General features: G+C 44.9%; 1 protein-coding gene across 1 annotated transcript in view; it reads left to right on the top strand.

Annotated features, from left to right (window-relative positions):
- Positions 1-386: 386 nt before the first annotated feature.
- Positions 387-21416, top strand: part of LOC124613126 — a 57083-nt gene continuing 36053 nt past the window's right edge. The window contains exons 1-3 of the mRNA XM_047141742.1: positions 387-473; positions 6971-6994; positions 13279-13490. Of these exons, the coding sequence (XP_046997698.1) occupies positions 416-473; positions 6971-6994; positions 13279-13490 (294 nt within the window). The 5' untranslated portion in view covers positions 387-415. The remainder of the gene's footprint in view (positions 474-6970; positions 6995-13278; positions 13491-21416) is intronic.

Here is a 21416-nt window from a genome sequence, read left to right as displayed (position 1 = left end):
AAAATTAGTCTATTACTATTTGCGGGCGAATCGCAGGAGTAATTCAGCCAAATTCGCAATCCATTCTGTCATCTTGTGATACAGCAAAGTCTCTCATTTGATAGTTTTACTGAGGAAAATAGACTCTCAAGAGGCTGATTGTTGTGAGGGACTGAGGGCAGAAAGAGGTGTCTCGCAAATAGCATATTCTGTGACGCAGCACTCGTGCAGCTGCTCTCTTCTGCAGCAGCAGCAGCAGCAGCAGGTATCAGCTGGCAGGTGCAGCTGTGGCTGGGCGCTCTCCGGCACGTGGAGCCCTGCATCTGATGCTGCAGTTGTGCACACACACACACACACACACTGCAGCGCCCACTGCCTCAGGCCGCTGGTATAAAGGCGCGAGGAGCCGGCGCAGCGCAACTCTGCCCTCGTCACCATGGCCGCCTTCAAACTTCTGCTCCTCGTCGGCTGCTTCTCAGCTGCCTGCGCCACAGGTGAGATTTCCTTCTTGCGCATTTCGTGCTTAACGTGACACACGCACGTCCCAGTGAAGCAATAAACTGCTTTGAGATTTTGGACATCTATATATCTGCCTAGTGCTACCTGGAGTAAAATACTATGGACCGTAGGGTGGACATATAGAAGGCTGTGAGTGATCAAATGGGACGGTGTGTTTTTATACACTGTGTAGTCACGCTAATGCGACCACCTTCCAAAAGAGGGAATAAGCATCTCTTGCTCCGCGGACGGCTGTGAGACGTGCAGCCGGCCGCTGTGGACGAGCGGTTCTAGGCGCTTCAGTCTGGAATCGCGCGACCGCTACTGTCGCAGGTTCGAATCCTGCCTCAGGCATGGATGTGTGTGATGTCCTTAGGTTAGTTAGGTTTAAGTAGTTCTAAGTCTAGGGGACTGATGACCTCAGATGTTAAGTCCCATAGTGCTCAGAGCCATTTGAACAATTTTTTGAGAAGTGCAGGGAGAGAGCGATTGAGTTCTGGAGGGTACCGACACAGATCTGGATCCACACTGACTCCATTTCTGTGGCCAGCTGTGTTTGACTTCTCATCTGAAGATCCATGGCGTGTGCAGCCCGATCGAAGTGGTCCAACATATTCTCAATTGGGTTCAGATCCGGAAAAATTTGGAGGCCGGGGTTAAGGGTAGGGGGGAGGGGGGGATATGCTAAACTCATCCTGCTGATCTTCGGACTACGCGCGTTCACTGCGAGCCTTTTGACACGTTGAATTGTCCTGCTGGGAGATACTATCGTCCACAGGAAAAACACGTTGCATGTAGGGGTGGACATGCTCCCCAAGGATACATGTGTACTTGTATTGATCCATTGTGCCTCCCAGAATGGCCCAGATCACCCAGGGAATGCCACGAATGTATCCTCAGTACACAATCCTCCCTTCTCCGGTATCGACCCTTCTGACGATTGTTGCAGCGCCTTTTCCGTCTGCCCGATGGAGCGTAAAACTTGATCCATTTGGAAAGGCCGTATGTCACCACTCAGTGGACGTGCATCTGCGGTATTGCCGTGAAAGTTCCAGCCTTCACGTGTGATGTGCAGCAGTCAGCACAGGTGCGTGAACCAGGTGTGCGCTGCAAGGCCCACACACAGCTACCTTCTCTGAACAGTCGTTGAGCAGACGCTGTTGGTAGCCCCTTGGTGCACCTGGGCAGTCAGTTGCTCAAGAATTGCTCGTGTATTCGCCTGATCACATCTCCTCAGCCGTCGTACACCCTTGCCATACGTGGACCACGGTGCATCAGACTTACCTCAACGCCGGTTTTGAATATGGCCAATTTGTCATGCAGGGTGTGCTTTAACTATGGTGGTACGGCAACATTTTACACACTTGTTTTGCAAATACACCTCCAGTTGGCCCCAGAGCTAGCGAGCGTGCCCTTGTGAACGTCAGATACGACGCGCTCCACTTCCGCATTACTGCAACGACTGCACTGTTTTCAGCGTCCGTCCGACACGCCTCAAATACCCTCCACTGCTAGTACTGCCATCTCCCGGCAGTGAGTGGTTATGAGTATTGGCGTCGATCGTAGACGGCGATCACATTAATGTGGCGGCGTCGTATATGTGGCACAGTGAACCTGTTCCACAAAAATCCAATCAAATCATTATTTTTCCGTTCTAAGAATGATTGTATTTTCTTATACATCACAAACATTCTTTTGAAACGTTACTACACTCCTCATTAATTTGAATGGTTTGTGCCGTATTTGTATATTTAGTCTCTACTTCTATGCCTAAGCAAATTTCGTAGAATGTACAAATCTTTGGTATGTTATATGTCAAATCCATCTCAAAATTTTATATTGTGGCCGATATTTCACATTTTATCTGTCACAAGAATAATCTTTTATATTTTTCCATATTTACGATACTGGTAACATCACTCAAGAAGATATTAACTTTGAAAATCCTGTGTACTACTAATCATAACGACAGATCTGTAAACCACTCCTAAAAACGCTCTGCAGACACGCAAACAGCTCCTAAATTACCAAAATAATTACAGTACAGACATGTAAACTCCTCCAAAATATCGTAGTACACAGATGTGCACACATGAAATCAACTCGTAAACTATCCAAATAATGCATAACGGAGCCCACAGACCCGCTTGCAAAATAACGCAACAGACACCCAAACAATGTAAGCAGACACTACATGCTGTCCCCTGTCCACTAGGCAGCACATGAGGGTGCTGACAACCCCGCAAAGTGACGCGAAAGTCAACTGCCACACAGGTGCCAGTTCAAGTCCAGCACACATGAGGTGGCGACATCCCTTTCATACTTGGTACCTGAGAAATTCCTCTCGAAGTACGTGCTCACCTAGGCACTGTTGCTGACGTCTGGAACCGCGCGACCGCTACGGTCGCAGGTTCGAATCCTGCCTCGGGTATGGATGTGTGTGGCGTCGTTTGGTTAGTTAGGTTTAAGTAGTTCTAAGTTCTAGGGGACTGATGACCACAGCTGTTAACTCCCATAGTGCTCGGAGCAATTTGAACCATTAATTCATTTGGAAAATATCTCTCAACTGCTATCTATACTATTTCTTTGAGTTTAAGTTACAATTGGTCTACGGTTATTTAGTTAGTTTCGAAGGAATGGAAACTGTTCCCTAGAAAGGCATCGAGCGAACTTTTGCTCCTTTTCTTTTTAGTTATTTTGTGCTTATTTTTCACGGATTTGGATATCATAGTATTTAGGGAACCAACTGCTGCTTCATGACACTCATTCAAAACTGTGCTTCCATTCATATACCTAATAACTGCTGTGTATTGGTGTCTGCTTCTGACCGTGCACTGTACAAACCGTAGCTAGTGTTCCTAAACTTAATCTGCCTGACTGGTCAATGGCGCTTCGTACAGCTGTTTTATGTTGTATGGGAGTTGACATGTGTAATGTAATATATACACGTAATTTTACAAGTGTGGCTGTATTCGAATTTCAGTAACTTAATGGTAGCTAAAATGCCAGCATTCACTGCATAATAGGATATTTTAAAATTTATGATGCCACAGCGCCTTATGGCCAACTTCAGCGGTACAGTACAGAAGAGAAGTCAGAATGTTAAGATATACATAGGTACATAGCTATGTATAACAGTTTTCCACAATGCTGCCTCTGTATCCAACGTTTTGCCACTTCATTTGTGTCTCAGAACAGGGGCAGCCAAAACTTCAGAGCATTGGCAGTGCTCACTTTCTTGTTCTTGCCTGGCTGCATACGTGAACCCCCCCCCCCCCCCCTTCCTCCATAGCACACTGTCTGAGCTGAAGTATGGGGAAGAAGGATAAACTGCTAAAGCACCGCATTTAAATGGAAATGCTGTCACATTGCGTTCAACTTGTTTTCCTAGTTTCTCAATAACATAGATTACAAGGAAAATAAATTTTCAGTGTTATTTAATTACTTTTGGGGCGCTGAAGACATAATACAATTTTTGTCTGGTACACACTGTTAGCATACGGACAGAGACAGACAATTTCACAGATATTCACGCTCGGATTGTCACGTAATTGTGACTTATTTAGTTTCATACTCGAAAAAAAAAAATCTTTCACACACATACGTTGTTACAGCCGTAACCAAACAATGTAGACATCATGGACAGTATTAATTTAAAAAATGGTTCAAATGGCTCTGAGCACTATGGGACTTAACATCTGAGGTCATCAGTCCCCTGGCCGGCCTAAGTGGCCGCGCGGTTCTGGCGCTGCAGTCTGGAACCGCGAGACCGCTACGGTCGCAGGTTCGAATCCTGCCTCGGGCATGGATGTGTGTGATCTCCTTAGGTTAGTTAGGTTTAACTAGTTCTAAGTTCTAGGGGACTAATGACCTCAGCAGTTGAGTCCCATAGTGCTCAGAGCCATTTGAACCATTTTTCATCAGTCCCCTAGAACTTAGAACTAGTTAAACCTAACTAACCTAAGGACAACACACACATCCATGCCCGAGGTAGGATTCGAACCTGCGTCTGTAGCAGTCGCGCGGTTCCAGACTGAAGCGCCTAGAACCGCTCGGCCACCGCGGCCGGCTTCAATTTAAAAGCATTTGTCTTTAAAACAGAAATTACACTGTAGATCAATCAGTTACATGTGCAGATGTACAGGTGTGCTTTCAACTGAAATGGCAAACGGTCTCGAAAACGGATGTAAGAGTGACAGTGTCGACAAAATTTAAGAAAACCATCCTTGTGACTCCTTCAAGGCTACAACGAATTCATCAAACATCGGGTCTTCTGTAACACCAGTGAAAGAGAAATATATGTTGTTTTTCATCAGAGACTTCCTTTTCAAATGAATTTCCATGAAGTCAGAAATAAGGTTCTCACCTGGCAATGTCTTATGGTAAGGAGTGTGCAGTCAAGTTCGTAAAATACGAGGTCTGTAACAGCGGATTTTAAATCGAAGAATCGTTCCGGGCATGTCCCTTGACTTAACCAGTGTACCTTGCAGTAATATACGAGGTGGTCAGAAACAGTTCGAGAAGCTTGTAAATGTGTTGCAGGGTAGGTCGTGCTGAGAAACAATTGTTAAGAGAAACACTCGATACCCTGCGCCTTTACGCAGTTAATTAGCATTGAAGTTAGTGAATCAAGTCGTTGCGCTCGCAAATTTAAGCAGCCTGTCTGAGACGGCGGTGTCTAACGCGTTCTCCGTCTGGTCTCCTAAAATCAGACAAGAGACTGATGCAAAAATTTTACGTTGGACGTAGAACGCATGCCACTTGTCTTGGCCGTCACAGTGATAATGAGTACAAGATCAGAGTTTTCACTCACAGCGGTGATGGATGCGCTCCCTACCCAACACACTGAAACGCCTCTCAGCGTATAATCACCGCCAGACGTCAGTTTTACAAGTCCACCATCAAACCATAGCGCTTGTTACTTAAATAAGTCTGCTCTGTGGATTACGAACTTCTGCGCCCTTGTAAGACGATGGGTCAAGGAACTACTCCGGCAAGAGTAAACAAGAGAAGATATGAATAAAAAGTATAAAATGTATCTCATTACGGTTGTAGATGATATTTCCTGAAGATGTTGTTGTTGTGGTCTTCAGTCCTGAGACTGGTTTGATGCAGCTCTCCATGCTACTCTATCCTGTGCAAGCTTCTTCATCTCCCAGTACCTACTGCAACATACATCCTTCTCAATCTGCTTAGTGTATTGATCTCTTGGTCTCCCTCTACGATTTTTACCCTCCACGCTGCCCTCCAATGCTAAATTTGTGATCCCTTGATGCCTCAAAACATGTCCTACCAACCGATCCCTTCTTCTAGTCAAGTTGTGCCACAAACTTCTCTTCTCCCCAATCCTATTCAATACCTCCTCATTAGCTACGTGATCTACCCACCTTATCTTTAGCATTCTTCTGTAGCACCACATTTCGAAAGCTTCTATTCTCTTCTTGTCCAAACTGGTTATCGTCCATGTTTCACTTCCATACATGGCTACACTCCGTACAAATACTTTCAGAAACGACTTCCTGACACTTAAATCTATACTCGATGTTAACAAATTTCTCTTCTTCAGAAAGGCTTTTCTTGCCATTGCCAGTCTACATTTTATATCCTCTCTACTTCGACCATCATCAGTTATTTTACTCCCTAAATAGCAAAACTCCTTTACTACTTTAAGTGTCTCATTTCCTAATCTAATCCCCTCAGCATCACCCGATTTAATTTGACTACATTCCATCATCCTCGCTTTGCTTTTGTTGATGTTCATCTTATATCCTCCTTTCAAGATACTGTCCATTCCGTTCAACTGCTCTTCCAAGTCCTTTGCTGTCTCTGACAGAATTACAATGTCATCGGCGAACCTCAAAGTTTTTACTTCTTCTCCATGAATTTTAATACCTACTCCGAATTTTTCTTTTGTTTCCTTTACTGCTTGCTCAATATACAGATTGAATAACATCGGGGAGAGGCTACAACCCTGTCTCACTCCTTTCCCAACCACTGCTTCCCTTTCATGCCCCTCGACTCTTATAACTGCCATCTGGTTTCTGTACAAATTGTAAATAGCCTTTCGCTCCCTGTATTTTACCCCTGCCACCTTCAGAATTTGAAAGAGAATATTCCAGTTAACATTGTCGAAAGCTTTCTCTCTAAGTCTACAAATGCTAGAAACGTAGGTTTGCCTTTTCTTAATCTTTCTTCTAAGATAAGTCGTAAGGTTAGTATTGCCTCACGTGTTCCAACATTTCTACGGAGTTCAAACTGATCTTCCCTTCTTCTTCTTTATAAGGCTTCCTGAAGATAGCCTTATAAATAGTCCGAGATTTAACTGATCTCCATGTAAGGCACAGTAACAAATGATATATGTCCAAGCCATGTCTCTTCATGTAAACGTAATATATTTTAGCTGTAGTGTACTCATTAGGAGCAGCAGGCGCTGCTACGACTCACTTGAAATTTAAAATATCTAATCCTTATGGCTTTTCCATATCTGTTTCAGAATCGTCGTGGGACGGATTGAGAGGTGAGATAACCATGTCCGAGTAATGCATTTGCGTAAGTTAGAATAAACTTGCATCAGGGACACCGTCTGAAGGTAAACTGTGTTCCTGAAAAGGTGAGCCTAAGCACGCATTCTCCTAACGTTCACTATAACACTCTAGCCTGATGCATAGTACAAATACTTTCGTTACCTAAAGTAACGCTTTGATTTTCCCGTATCACATTTTCCTCCTTAGAACAAACAAAAAGGAAGATGATTATCTAAAAATGTAAGGCTGTTCTTACAACAAATCACAAATATTACCACACCGGTGGGAATATAAGGAAAACATATATTTTAATAGTACTCTTACGCAACCAATTGGAATATCATCCACTTATCAATAATTCTTACATACTGTCGAGTTCTGGTCCTTGAACACGCAGCTTATTCCTTTGTGGGAGAAACAGAACAGCAAGAATATTTGTCGAACTGCACATATGGAATGAATTTATTGCACTATTGGAAACAAACTTATGAAAGTTCAGTTGAGTGATTCTCTATTAAATTTATGAAACATTGAAATGTGTCAACGTAATATGTCCAGTGATGTTTCCAAAATAACTACTGGTCTGTAGAACAAATACTGGAAAAAAATGACCTCCACTGACATCTGCCTGGAGTGAAACCAGTACTTACAAGGGAACCTCCCCATCGCACCCCCCTCAGATTTAGTTATAAGTTGGCACAGTGGATAGGCCTTGAAAAACTGAACACAGATCGATCGAGAAAAGAGGAAGAAATTGTGTGGAACTATGAAAAAATAAGCAAAATATACAAACTGGGTCGTCCATGTGCAATATATGCAATGTTAAGGGCAGTGTGAGACGAGGAGAGCCGTGGTCCCGTGGTTAGGGCGAACAGCTGCGGAACTAGAGGTCTTTGGTTCAAATCTTCCCTCGACCGAAAATTTTAACTTTTTATTTTCAGTTTATGTGACAAACCCTTATGTTTTCATCACTTTTTTTGGAGTGATTATTACATCCACAAGAAAACCTAAATCGGGCAAGGTAGAAGAATCTTTTTACCCATTCGCCAAGTATACTAGTTAGGTGAGTCGACAACATATTCCTGTCATGTGAGGCACATGCTGTCACCAGTGTCGTATAGAATACATCAGACGTGTTTTCCTGTGGAGGAATCGGTTGACCTATGACCTTGCGATCAAATGTTTTCGGTTCCCATTGGAGAGACACGTCCTTTCGTCAACTAATCGCACGGTTTTGCGGTGCTGTCGCAAAACACAGACACTAAACTTATTGCAGTGAACAGAGACGTCAATGAACGAACGGACAGATCATAACTTTGCGAAAATAAAGAAAGCAAAATTTTCAGCCGAGGGCAGATTCGAACTAAAGGCCTCTCGTTCCGCAGCTGTTCGCGCTAACCACGGGACCACGGCGCTCCTCGGCTCACATTGCCCTTAATATTGCCTATGTTAGGCATGGACGACCCAGTTTGTATATTTTGCTTATTTTTTCATAGTTCCACACAACTTCTTCCTGTTTTCTCGATCGATCTGTGTTCAGTTTTTCAAGGCCTATCCACTGTGCCAACTTATAACTAAATCTGAGGGGGGTGCGATGGGGATGTTCCCTTGTTAGCAGTAGAGCAATTTTTTTTTATCGATACATTTGCTCTCTGAATCCAATGGCGCGTAGTGTTGCGCGTAACGGTTCTCACCAGCATGAACGTACGGCAGGAAACCAAATGCCATGCGAAATATTAAAACGTAAACAAATACTATTTTCAACACAATGTTGTGTATTTTTAAATGGACACCCCCTATTATTTCGTATGCAATCAATACCACGAAAAATCACAAACATAGTGGCGTTGGTTGCATAGCAATACGTCAATTACATCCCGAGAAATCGCGAAGCAAATGTAACGCTTGAAATAAATGAAGCGAACAGCTAGCGCACGTCCTGAGATTCAAGCGTGCACCTCACGCTGCCTGTGTCAGGGGCCCACACAATGGGAAGGTATGCACAATCCAGAAAAATAAACAAGTAACACGTCCAATGCAAAGTTACGTTTTTCAAATTGTAAATATATGTTTATTCTAGCGAAATGATAACTAGAGCTACAATTAGAAATAACACACCTGAATTCACTTTGCTAAGCACATTTACTATCGCCCTGTAGCCCACAGAAACTGTATTGTTGTGCAGCATAGAAAATACACCCACATCTTGACCAATGACACTGTGTTACGTCAACATATGTTCGAAGTGCCCTCCGTTTGCATCAATACATGTTTGGCTACGGGTAACGAGAGAGTGTTCCACAGATTGTAGAGTTTCTACAGCTGATACTGCGGCACACCCGCAGTAATACGATGTCGCATGTCCTCTACTGTCGTTGGGGGTTCTTGATACACTCTGTCTCTCACTGCTCCCCAGAGAGAGAAGTCCAATGGCGTCAAGTCGGGGGACCGTGCTGGCCATCGCACAGTACCTCCATGCCCCATCCAGCTATTTGGAAATGTCGCATCTAGAACGTCTCTGGAAACTTTTGCATTGTGTGCGGGACATCCATCATGATGGAACCACACTAATAGACGAGTTTCCAATAATAGATCCTCCATGAGAAGCGCTAGTGTATGTCGAAGAAATGATGCATATCGCTGTCAATTCAATGTTTCACTGTAAAAATAGGGGCCTAGAATATAATTATCAATGATACCGCACCAAACACTGACACTCCACCGTCGTTGACGAGCAACTTGACGAATCCAGTGGGAATTTTGCACGGACCAGTAGTACATGTTCCGCAGTTTCAGGTTACCATGATTTGTAAATGAAGTCTCGTCCGTAAACAACGTATTGCTTAGGAATACTGGATTACCATGCAACTGCTGAAGTGCAAAACGACGGAATGCAGTGCGGGATTCAAAGTCATTCCCGTACAGTTCTTGGTGCAGTGAGATATGGAACGGATGAAACCGACGCCGATACAGGATTCTGCATACACGACTGTGGCTCATTCCTGCACCTCGTGCAGTTTCTCGTACACCCACCTGAGGACTGTGCGCTACAGCAGCCAGAACAGCAGTTTCGTTTCCATTGCCAGTCGCTGGCGTTGTACGTCGACGTTTTGTGGGAGACCAGCCTCCTGTTTCCGTGGGTGTCTTGCAGATGTCGCCAGTGCATCTACATGACGGACACCGCCGTCTGGATAGCGTTCAGCGTACAGTGTCACAGCTGCGGTTGCATTTCTGTGACATTCGCCATACATTAAAATAATATCTAGTTTCCCCTCATTACTGAAGGCCGACATGTCGACTAGATGACGGCAAATTTAACAAGCCACAAGAAAAGAAGTTTTAATGTGGGAACGTATTTTGATTACGTTACAGTATGAAAGTAGTTCAGCCGACCAAATTAGGAGACACTTGTACACTGAAAGTAGAGCGTGCTGTGGTGATATTGGTATGTTTACCGCAGGATACAGGCTTTGAGCACAATATTACATGCGACACATTACGTAAGAAATTGTGACGCCGTTGCTATCCTTTACAAGCCACACATTTGTGAATTTATGAGGTTTAGAAACGGGAAACCATGTGTGTTACCACTAATTAATTGTACCTCTAGTTGTCATTTCGCAACAATAAACATTATCAGTAGGACACCCATCATTCTGATACCGCATTGTTTGACACATTATTAGAGGTAGTTGAAGTCACGTACAGCTCAAGAAGGGGGTTAGGCTATCCCCCTTTGGGAGTGCCATCAATGAAAAATGTGCCAATGATGTGTTGTCATACAATACCAACACTCCACTGACGTAGTAAGTCGATCACGTCACGATTACCGGCAGCGTGAGGTGCACACTTGAGTCTCAGGATGTACCCTAGTTGTGTGCTTCATTTATTGCGGTTTCTCGGGATGTAATTGACGTATTGCGATGCAACCAACTCCATTATATTTGTTATTTTTCATGGTACTAATTGCCTACGAAATAATACGGGGTGTCCATTTAAAAACACACAAGTATGTTTTCAAAACTGTATTTTTTTAGTTTTAAAATTTCGCGTAGTATCTGGTTTCCTAAGCCCCTACCGTACGTTCACGCTGGTGAAAACTGTTTTTGAATACCTATTGTTGTTCCAGACATACTTGAGGTGGCAGAGTTAGGTGAGACACCATATATATATATATATATATATATATATATATATATATATGTGTGTGTGTGTGTGTTGCAAATTCTCTTCTCAGTTCACGTCTCAACTTCAAATATTTGTTATTTATAATTAGGTTTGTATTAAACTGAGTAGCGTACTAGGACTACAAAGAACACCCTAAGGTGACGCGTTATGATGAATTTGTATACTATCTTGCATGTAACGACATAGCCGGGAATACTACGAGGAAATTTTTATATCTCTGCTTGATGGATTGTGTCATTCCTATAATCTTCATATTTAGAGCACATGAGAAATACATGAAGAGCGGAAATGAAAAACGCTCTCAGTGCCATTTTCATCTTAGACCGCATATCCAGTGCTTCTGTGTTCCTGACACTCTGTTGTGTGTCGCTAAACTTGATCCAGTTTTCCACACGGTGGAGAAAGTCTGACAAACATGCGTCAGTAGATGGAGCATGGCTTTCTGTGTCAAGCTGTGCTTCCCTTTGCAGTTCCAAGGACAGAAAAATATGAGAACCTGTTTTTGTTGGTTACAGTTCTAATTATTAAAAACCCAATTCTGCATTATCAAAAATGAAACGTATTGCCTCAATATTAACGGCACTCATAACGAAAACTTCCTACGCGCTGTTTTGTCGAAAACTGACGTTTATCAGATCGTGGCTGTGCATAAAATACAAATTGATTCTTGCAAAGAAGAAAACAGGAAACGACCACTGTTAATACTGTAATGCTGTTTCTGTCCACAAACAGCACCGTAACCTGTACAGAAACGACACGTTCATCTCCAGACGGCTGTTGACTTTTACATTACATCTGCTGTTCTTTACATAAATTGTTGGAAAAAAATTAAAAAATTAATGTAAACGACAGCAAATGCGAACAGCCGTCTGAAGATGAATCTATTATTTCGAAACTATTTGTGGAAATAAATAGCCTTATTAACAGAGGCCGTTAGTGGTTTTCTTCTTTACAAGAAACAATTTGGAGAAACTTTCTTATTAGCAGTTAAAATCAGTTCGCTTCCTGGTATGGCACAAAGAACGTTCTTAGTAAAGTATTTATTTTGTGCTTCGTCTCATCTCTTGTGCGGTGATCCGATAATCAGCATAATTCTGTGGCATCAATATATCTTTTCAATATTTTAGATACAAATCAGTTAGGTACATACAGAGATAGAACCATTTTTCATTCGCCTGATAATCTCACATTTGGCACTTAGAACGTTTTCCATCATCATTCTTCGTATGATTTATGTCTGCAGTAGAGTCACCGTCAGCCTCTCGTTGGGTGTTGCTGACAACACTGATTCTAAGCCGTGGAGAACACGAAACGTATTAGATGGTCAACCAGCGCAGCAAGATTCCCTGCGAAATTCTGTGGTGCAAGAAGGTCATTAGGAGGCAAGAAACACACTCGAAAAGAGAAAACATTGGTAATTCACTAGGAAAAAACAATAATGGAATAAGAGATTTCTTTCGAGTGGCTGCTAGGGTTACGTATAACCTTTCATGCCCATACGAGCTACATTTTCTACCTCTTTCTAAGCGGTGTTCGTCGAGCCTCTACCTACTTTGGTATCAAACACGAAACTCTCCACTAACAAGGGGTGTGAGAGCTGCTGACAGATTACGACGTCACTCATAGTTGCTCACAGAAGCTTATCTAGCGTTGCAAACGGCATTTGCTATTCGAACCTCTGCATACTCTTTTGTCTTCCGTGCACCTTTACTCTGAAATTATACAAGATTCAAACTATAGACGACTCGTTCTCGTCTTTTCAACCAACAGTGCAGCTCCTGAGACGCAAAATGAAAGGACATCACCTGTGATATCAAATTCGTGACACTGTTAAGAGTGCACCATTCAAGAGACAGAAATTAAGAGGCATATATATACAATAACTTCGACACTTTCTTGAACTTTCCATACAGTTAAGTAGCTGTCCTGGGGCATGTACAGGGTAAGACGTGAGACACTCCATCGCCCCCCCCCCCCCCCCCCCACACACACACACACATAAAAGCACGTGCGCTGGCACATAGGTAGGACTAGAACATCCTATCCCCCTGGCTTCAGTAGGCCTGATCTGCGCCTACTTGTTCGCTAGTGAGGTGGTCCGTCCTGGGCCTCGTGGACATCTTCCACCTGGCGTCGTTCTTCGACATGCCCAAGACGGTGAGCGACGCGACGTCCGACGGCTGGGTGGCTGCCGTGGACTCCGGCGTCACCTCCAACGTGACCACCTACTGCATGGCGGACGACCCTCGAGTCTGCATGCTCTACGACGCCAACGGCATCGCCGCCGGAATCGACGTCAGCGTGAGTACTGCCTTGCCTCGTTCTCCCTCTGTCGTCTGAGACATGTAGTACCCGGCACCGGGGGCTCTGACGTGGAGGCGGACAGCGACCATAGCGCGCATCTCCTCACGGCTGCCTCAGACTTCGACTGCGACAGCCGGCACTTGGAATGCCTGACATGGCGTCCTTAAAGTCGATGGCAGACTCATAGAGGAAATACGTTGCTTGAGTCCAAGACAGTAGACAAGACAAAGACAATGAATGACCTAATAGAAGTTGAGCGGATCACATTAGAAAAGCAGCAGCAACATGGATGCGTTTCTCTGGGGACCTAATTGCATGGAAGAGTTTATAGGAGGCGTTTGTTAAGTAGTTGATGTGAAACGGGTGATTGTAGCGATGTTGATGATTATCTAATAAGTACTACTCTAACGAACTTATGGTAATATTCATTATTTCACAATATTATTTAAAATCTAACTTCATCCGTAATCGATGTAGTAGAATTCCGTGACTGTTTCTTTTGATGGGTAGAATAATAACCGCTACCATTTACAATAGGAGGTGATTTTATTTAACACACGACCAGTTTCGGGCTTGTGCCCATCTTCAACTGGCTTTTATTCACGTGCATCTTTCCACTGAGATCACTGTTTGTTTTTGATTCAAATAGTCGTTTCTGACAATGAGTGTGGAAACATGTACATGAATGTAAACCACTTGACCATGGGCACAAGCCCGAAACCGGTCGTGTGCCACATAAAACCACATTCTGCGGTCATTGGTAGCGGTTATTATTCTACACAATATCTAAAGTCGTGACTAAATAAAACACATGGAACAAAAACATCAGTCACTCCGCGGAGACCTCGCGTCAATACCACTTCCAGGCTTGTGAAAGACCCACAAGTTTATACAAGTATGTGGGAGTAACGTTCAGCCGAACTGGCTCGTTGGAGACTGGATCCTGCGGAACTTCCAAGGACTGGGGGCCACTGATTAGCAGCTGTTGACCCCCCTGGATTCCACCACCTTATCAGTAGCTCTTGAAGCAGATTGGTTTTACATCACACATATCCTAATGGCAGTTATAAGACGTGTGGAAGTAGGCCACTATGGCCCTCACTGACCACATAGCACATATCTGTGATACTGCTGTCCCTTCTGCATATGGAGCAGTCAACTCCGCTGGAAGCAGGACACTAACCACATCGCCTCACAAGTGTGCAGGGTCGGAGTGGAGACCACATGGCACCAAGTGGTTGGCCATCATATTCACTTCAGATCAGCATTAACTTAATGAATCAAATGTACAAAGCCAGCTTCCTGGCGGATAATGATGGTGTATGGTAGGGATGCAGCAATATCAGATATTATACCATCCTTCGAGAGTGTTCCGCTATGCCTCCCTCACCAGATCACCAGATGCTGATCAACAGCGCCAAGGTAAAGATCGTCGCACTGCTGATCCTTCAGCTACACAGATCCACTATGAGGTCGTGAGCTCATGACAGTACGTCTCAGGAACGGCTTTCGATCCATCAACTTGCAACTTAAAAATTCCCATTGGAATTTTACAGGACTTCCCAATGGCCGTTGACACCATGTTCGACTGAGATCTGAAGAGAATTGCTGTCCCCCATAATCTGTCACCTGAGGCTTTCTTTGAAGGTCTGGTAGTGTCAATACACAAACATAAAGGTGGAATCTGAATGCGAGACTACCAGCCTTTGATAATGCTTAACAGTGACGCGACAATTTTCACACAGCTGGTGGAAAACCGAATACAATGTTCAATCATTCCACAGCCCAAACTTCCCTAGGAGGTCAATACAATATCAGATCTGCTCTGTGCCAATACAGGAATTTAATCTTCCTAGCATGGATCCAGCGCCAGCCATGCATGCTGACCTCACTGGATTTTAGTCGGGCAGATGATTGTGTCAACCACACCTATGTCACTGCAGTGCTACGCACGATGCGATATCCGGGTGCCTTCACTGATGCAATAATGCACCTTCTACAGGTGGCACCATCATGGGCACTTGTCAGTGGCTGCCTGACAGATACCTTTCACATCAACCATTTCGTGCACAAGGGCTGTTCTGTTCCTATGGTTCTTTATGCTTTGACCTTGGAACCTTTTGTTGTGTAGCCTGAGTCAACGAGTAACAGGACTCCAATTTGGCTGATGAGTTTACCAGTCCATGGTGTATGCTGATGATGTGGTGTTCATCATCCGTGGAGCCGATGACATAAGAGATGTCATGTCCTAGGTTGTAATATACGCAACAGCATCAGAAAGTAAACTCAACATCGACAAGTCACTAAAGCTGCTTATAGGGTCAGGTTTGTCACAAGGGAGCGTTGCCCCTCTCTGCTTACCAACGCTCTATGATGCCTAGAACTAGACTTCACACCCAACATCCTACACACGATAACACTGAACTATAGACGCCTATGGGCCAGCATAGTGGATCAACCCTTATGGTCTTTAAATATTTTGCTGTGAGCACATTATGCCGACTTGTACTTAGCACCATGGCTTCCACACGTCACACAATCCCTGGGACAGGCTTTTAGTGTTATGACCATTAGAGCTTCTTTGTCAGAAAAGGGATGTTGTTTAAAATTAGATACAAGTCCCTCACTCCACCCAAGGACAGAAGGCATTTCAGCCTCGTCAGCATCTATAACAGGGCGGTGGTCTTCTACATCAGCGCCCACGTAAAGCTGTGGCATAGATGCCCATTGCGCCTTACGACCTCATTACTGATCATGATGGAACCAGCCTCTCTCGACCCATCAGTTATGTTAGGAGACGTCTTGGCTCCCTTCAGTCATCTGGGGCAATTTTATTTGGTCCACAGTTACCTTGCGTACTGCTTTCTGTTACTAAAAAATGGTTCAAATGTCTCTGAGCACTATGGGACTCAACTGCTGAGGTCATTAGTCCCCTAGAACTTAGAACTAGTTAAACCTAACTAACCTAAGGACATCACAAACATCCATGCCCGAGGCAGGATTCGAACCTGCGACCGTAACGGTCTTGCGGTTCCAGACTGCAGCGCCTTTAACCGCACGGCCACTTCGGCCGGCTTTCTGTTACTGTTACCTTTATTTAAATATTAACACATAACATGAACTTCTTACAGACATAAACGACCATTACGTTTCGTCCACGACACAAATAAAGCCAATAGAAAAGTTAGTGGATACAGTAACATCTTCTGTATCCAGTGAGGTTTGTTTTGCTAAATGTGTATTACTGTAATTGATGCATACGATGATAATAATAAAAGGTACAAAAACATAATAGATAGGCTACACCTAGTTGCGCATATGCTATGCACGATAATTCCATTTTGTACATCAGATGTCCGGGCATCCCTTCTTAGAGCCAGTACGTACACATACGTGCAATGTTCACTTTAGAGAAGATGTTCAAAGCGACCACCTTGCATCTGCAAGCACTTCGCCATTTTCTGCATCATATTTTTCTGGACCCTACGCAATACACCTGCATTCACTGGTGCTGAAGCAGCATGCATGTGATCTGTTAGATTTTGTATATACGTATGTGGAATACTATAAACTTGTTCCTTTAAGTGTTCCCACCAATAATGTGCCAGAACATTGGATCTTCATGTCCCATCCATTTCCTGGAAACGCTTTGTATAAAAAGACTTGCACATTCATTCCAAAGTGTGGAGGTGTACCACCATGCTGAAACCATTTTCTAATGCTTCAGGCAAAGTATTGCAAAGAAACGTACGATACAGGCGCGCATACAAATTGCCTGGCAATAGGTAAGGGCCTAAAAGTACTCCTCCTATGATTCCAGCCCACAGTTTTATGCCAAAGTGTGCCTCAAAGTCATGTTCACTGTTGACATGTGGATTGTGTTCCAAACAAAAATGGATGTTGTGGAGGTTGACAAATTATTTCACAAGTGAAGCTAGATTCGTCAGTCCATATCACGTTATCTTTTGCTTGGTGAAAAAGCCATTCATAAAACTGTACTCGCTAAATGCAGTCCTCTGGCCGCTGGTGTTGAGATTTTTTTAATGGTTTTAGGGCGCAAAACTGCTACTGTTATTAGCGCCCGGTCTGTGACTTAGGAAAATGTAAAGAAACCAAACTGGAAACCAGCAGCAATGGGAGAGAAACTCAAAAAAGTGGGAAAACCACAATAGAAGGGGGGTAGCTTGTCACCAAAATGAGCTTCAAATGACTGACGTCATCTCACTAACACTGATAAACTCATGAACGCGATCAGCTGAGCTCGTGTCATCTGCTAAAATGGAAGATATATCAGGCGACAGCTGTAGACGGGCGCTTAACGGAGTAAAATAGGGGCACTCAAGTAAAAGGTGTCTCACCCTCCACAGTTGAGAGCAGTGGGGACAGAGTGGTGGAGAATCGCCGCTTAAAAGACGTCGATGGCTAAAATACAGTGCCCTATCCGGAGTCCAGTTAAAATTACCTCCTCCCGACGACGAGTTCGTGAGGAAGAGGTCCAAGCACAGAGAAGAGCTTTCACATTCCGCAATTTATTATTGGGAAGTGTCGACCAATATTCGTGCTGTAAAAGAGCAACACGACGACATAAAACACTCCGTAGATCGGCGAAGGGAACCATGCGAACAGCAGGCTGAAGAAGAGAGACTGCAGCCTTGGCCGCTATATCGGCCGCCTCATTTCCACAGATACCAACATGTCCTGGGATCCAGAGGAACGCCACAGAGACGCCCCCCAAGTGGAGCAAGTGGAGGCAGTCCTGAATCGGGTGGACAGGGTAGATAGCTTGGAGACTGAGGAGAGAGCTGAGAGAATCTGAGCATATAATATACTGTATCCGCTGATGGCGACGGATGTATTGGGCACCCTAGAAACAGCGTAAAGCTCCTCAGTAAAAACCGGTCGGGAAGACGAAATCAATTAGGGGGGTCGCCAACAATATAGGCACTCCCAACACCAAATGATGTTTTAGAGCCATTAGAGTAAATAAATGTGGCATCCTTCATATGTGCGCATAGAGCAGCAAATGCCCGACGATAAACAAGAGAAGGTGTACCATCCTTGGGAAACTGACAAAGGTCACGAAGCAGGCAGGTCCGGGGCCGGAGCCAAGGCGGTGCTGTACCCCAAGTTGTCGAGTAAGTTTTAGGAAAGTAGAAGGAAATAGAACGTAGCATTTGACGAAAGCGGACTCCCGGTGGTAGTAGGGAGGAAGGGCGGCCTGCATACCCTAAATCCAAGGAGGCGTCGCAAAAAATATCGGATTAGCAGGCATGGAAGACAGATGGCTAGCATAACGACTCAGAAGGACAGCACGCCGATCGGACAGCGGAGGATCAGCAGTCTCAGCATAAAGGCTTTCCACAGGGCTGGTGTAAAAAGCTCCAGACGCTAAACGTAATCCACGGTGGTGTACAGAGTCGAGACGCCGAAGAATAGACGGCCGAGCAGAGGAGTAACCTGTGCTTCCATAGTCCAATTTCGACCGCACTAAGGTGCGATAGAGGCGGAGAAGGACCACTCGGTCCGCTCCCCAGGAGGTACCATTCAGGACAAGGAGTGTGTTGAGGGGTTGCAGACAGCGAGGTGAAAGATAGAAAACGTGGGAGGACCAGCACAGTTTTCTGTCAAACATAAGACCCAAGAATTTAGCGACGTCCGCGAACGGAACGTTGACAGGGCCTAGATGTAAGAAAGTCAGAAGAAACTCCGTACGACACCAAAAATTGACAACAAACGGTCTTACTGGGAGAAAAGGGGAAGCCGGTTTCGATGCTCCAAGAGTGGAGGCGATCGAGTCATCCTTGTCGTTCAAGAAGGCTGCTCCGTTGAGAGCTGTAGTAGATCGCAAAATCGTCCACAAACAGGGAGCCCGAGACATCGGGAAGGAGACAATCCATAGTTGGATTTATAGCAATGACAAACAGTACAACACTTAGCACGAGCTCTAGGGTACCCCCTTTCGTGGGAGAAAGTAGTGTTCACCTGCACTTTAAGTGTGCGCTCTGCCATAAATTCACGAAGCAAAAGGGGCAGCCGACCTCGAAAGCCCCAAGAGAACAATGTTCTGAGGATGCCTGTCCCCCAACAGGTATCGTATGCTCTGTCCAGATCAAAAAATATTGCTACTGTTTGGCGTTTCCTGTGAAAACTATTCATGATATAAGTGGAGAGAGCAACAAGATGGTCAACGGCAGAACGATGCTTTCGGAAACCGCATTGGGCAAGTGTTAAAAGACTTCAGGACTCCAGCCACCAGGCTAAACGGCAATTCACCATACGCTCCAAAACGTTACATATTCTACTCGTGCGAGAAATGGGGCGATAGCTAGAGGGAAGATGTTTGTCCTCTCCAGGTTTCGGAACAGGAACGACGATAGCTTCCCGCCATCTTCTGGGAAAAGTACTGTCTGCCCAAATTCGATTATAAAGGCGAAGGAGGTAGCGCAGACCATGTTATGATAAATGCACCAACATTTGGATGTGGATACCATCCGGTCCGGGGGCGGAAGAGCGAGAAGAAGAGAGTGCGTGTTGGAGTTTCCGAATGGAGAAAACAGTATTATAGCTTTCGCGATTTTGAGAGGAGAAAGCAAGTTTCTTCGGGAGAAAAGCTAGTGGGTAATTTGAAGAGCTCGAAATCTCAGCAAATTTTTGACCCAATGAGTTAGAAATTGCGATGGGGTCCACTAAGGTATCATGCGTGGTAGTGAGCCCAGAGACCGGGGAGGAACTAGGCGCGCCAGATAACCGTCGAATCCGACTCCAAACTTCCGAGGAGGGAGGGAAGGTGATAATGAGCTAGTAAAGAAGTCCCAGCTTGCCTTCTTGCAATAGCGGATGACACGATGGCATCGCGCACGGAACTGCTTATAGCGCATACAGTTGACCAAAGTAGGATGGTGGCGGAAAACGCGAAGAGCACGTCGCCGCTCACGTATTGCGTCACGGCATGCCTCGTTCCACCAAGGAACTGGGGGGCGCCGGGGCAAATCGGAGGTGCAAGGTATTGAACGTTCCGCAGCTGTAAGAATAACTTCTGTAATATGAGTGACCTCATCGTCGACGCTAGGGTAGTGACGGTCATCGAATGTCGCTAGAGATGAAAAAAGTGTCCAGTCGGCTTTGGAAAACTTCCAGCCTCTCGGGCGCATATATGGCAGTTGTGGCTACAATCTAAGGACATGGAAAGTGGTCACTCGAGTGTGTATCAGCAAGAGCGAACCATTCAAGTGGAACAGTACCGACCGAAAAGTCCAAATGAGAGAAATTTGTCATGGAGGCAGACAAAAATGTAGGGTCCCCAGAGTTGAGGCAAACAAGATCCCCTTGGTGGAAGACGTCTATCAATAGTAAGCCGCGCGGCCAAGGACGCGGAGATCCCCAAAGTAGTTGGTGGGCATTGAAGTCCCCAACCAGCAAATGGGTTGGGGGGGGGGGGGGCGGAAGCTGACCAAGAAGATGAAGGAGATCAGCTCTTGCCATTGGTGTGGAAGATGGAATGTATACAGTACAAAGAGAGAAGGTGTATCCAGAAAAGGACAGCAACAGCTTGTAAGGAACTGTTTAAGGGGATTGGCTCGTAATGGACAGTATCACGGAGAAGAATTATGAGTCCTCCATGTGCTGGAGTGCCATCAACAGAGGGGAGATCAAATCGGACTGACTGAAAATGAGGGAAAACAAAGCGATCGTGGGGACGCAGCATTGTTTCCTGGAGACAGAAGATGACCAGCGAGTAGGATCGTAAGAGGATCGACAATTCATCCCCATTGGCTCGAATGCCGCGGATATTCCAATGGATAATGGACATAGGGTGGATAGAAAAGGGAAGAATGTGACCAAGGTTGCCCTCAACTCAACGACTGCTCAGAGTCGGTGGCCGACAGCATGGAACGGCATTTAGCTGAAGGCAGAAGATCCTGA

This window comes from Schistocerca americana, chromosome 4 (genome assembly GCF_021461395.2).
Source record: "Schistocerca americana isolate TAMUIC-IGC-003095 chromosome 4, iqSchAmer2.1, whole genome shotgun sequence".
Taxonomy (NCBI): Eukaryota; Metazoa; Arthropoda; class Insecta; order Orthoptera; family Acrididae; genus Schistocerca; species Schistocerca americana.
The sequence above is the reverse complement of the archived record's forward strand: the minus strand, read 5'-3'. Positions and strand labels throughout refer to the sequence as shown.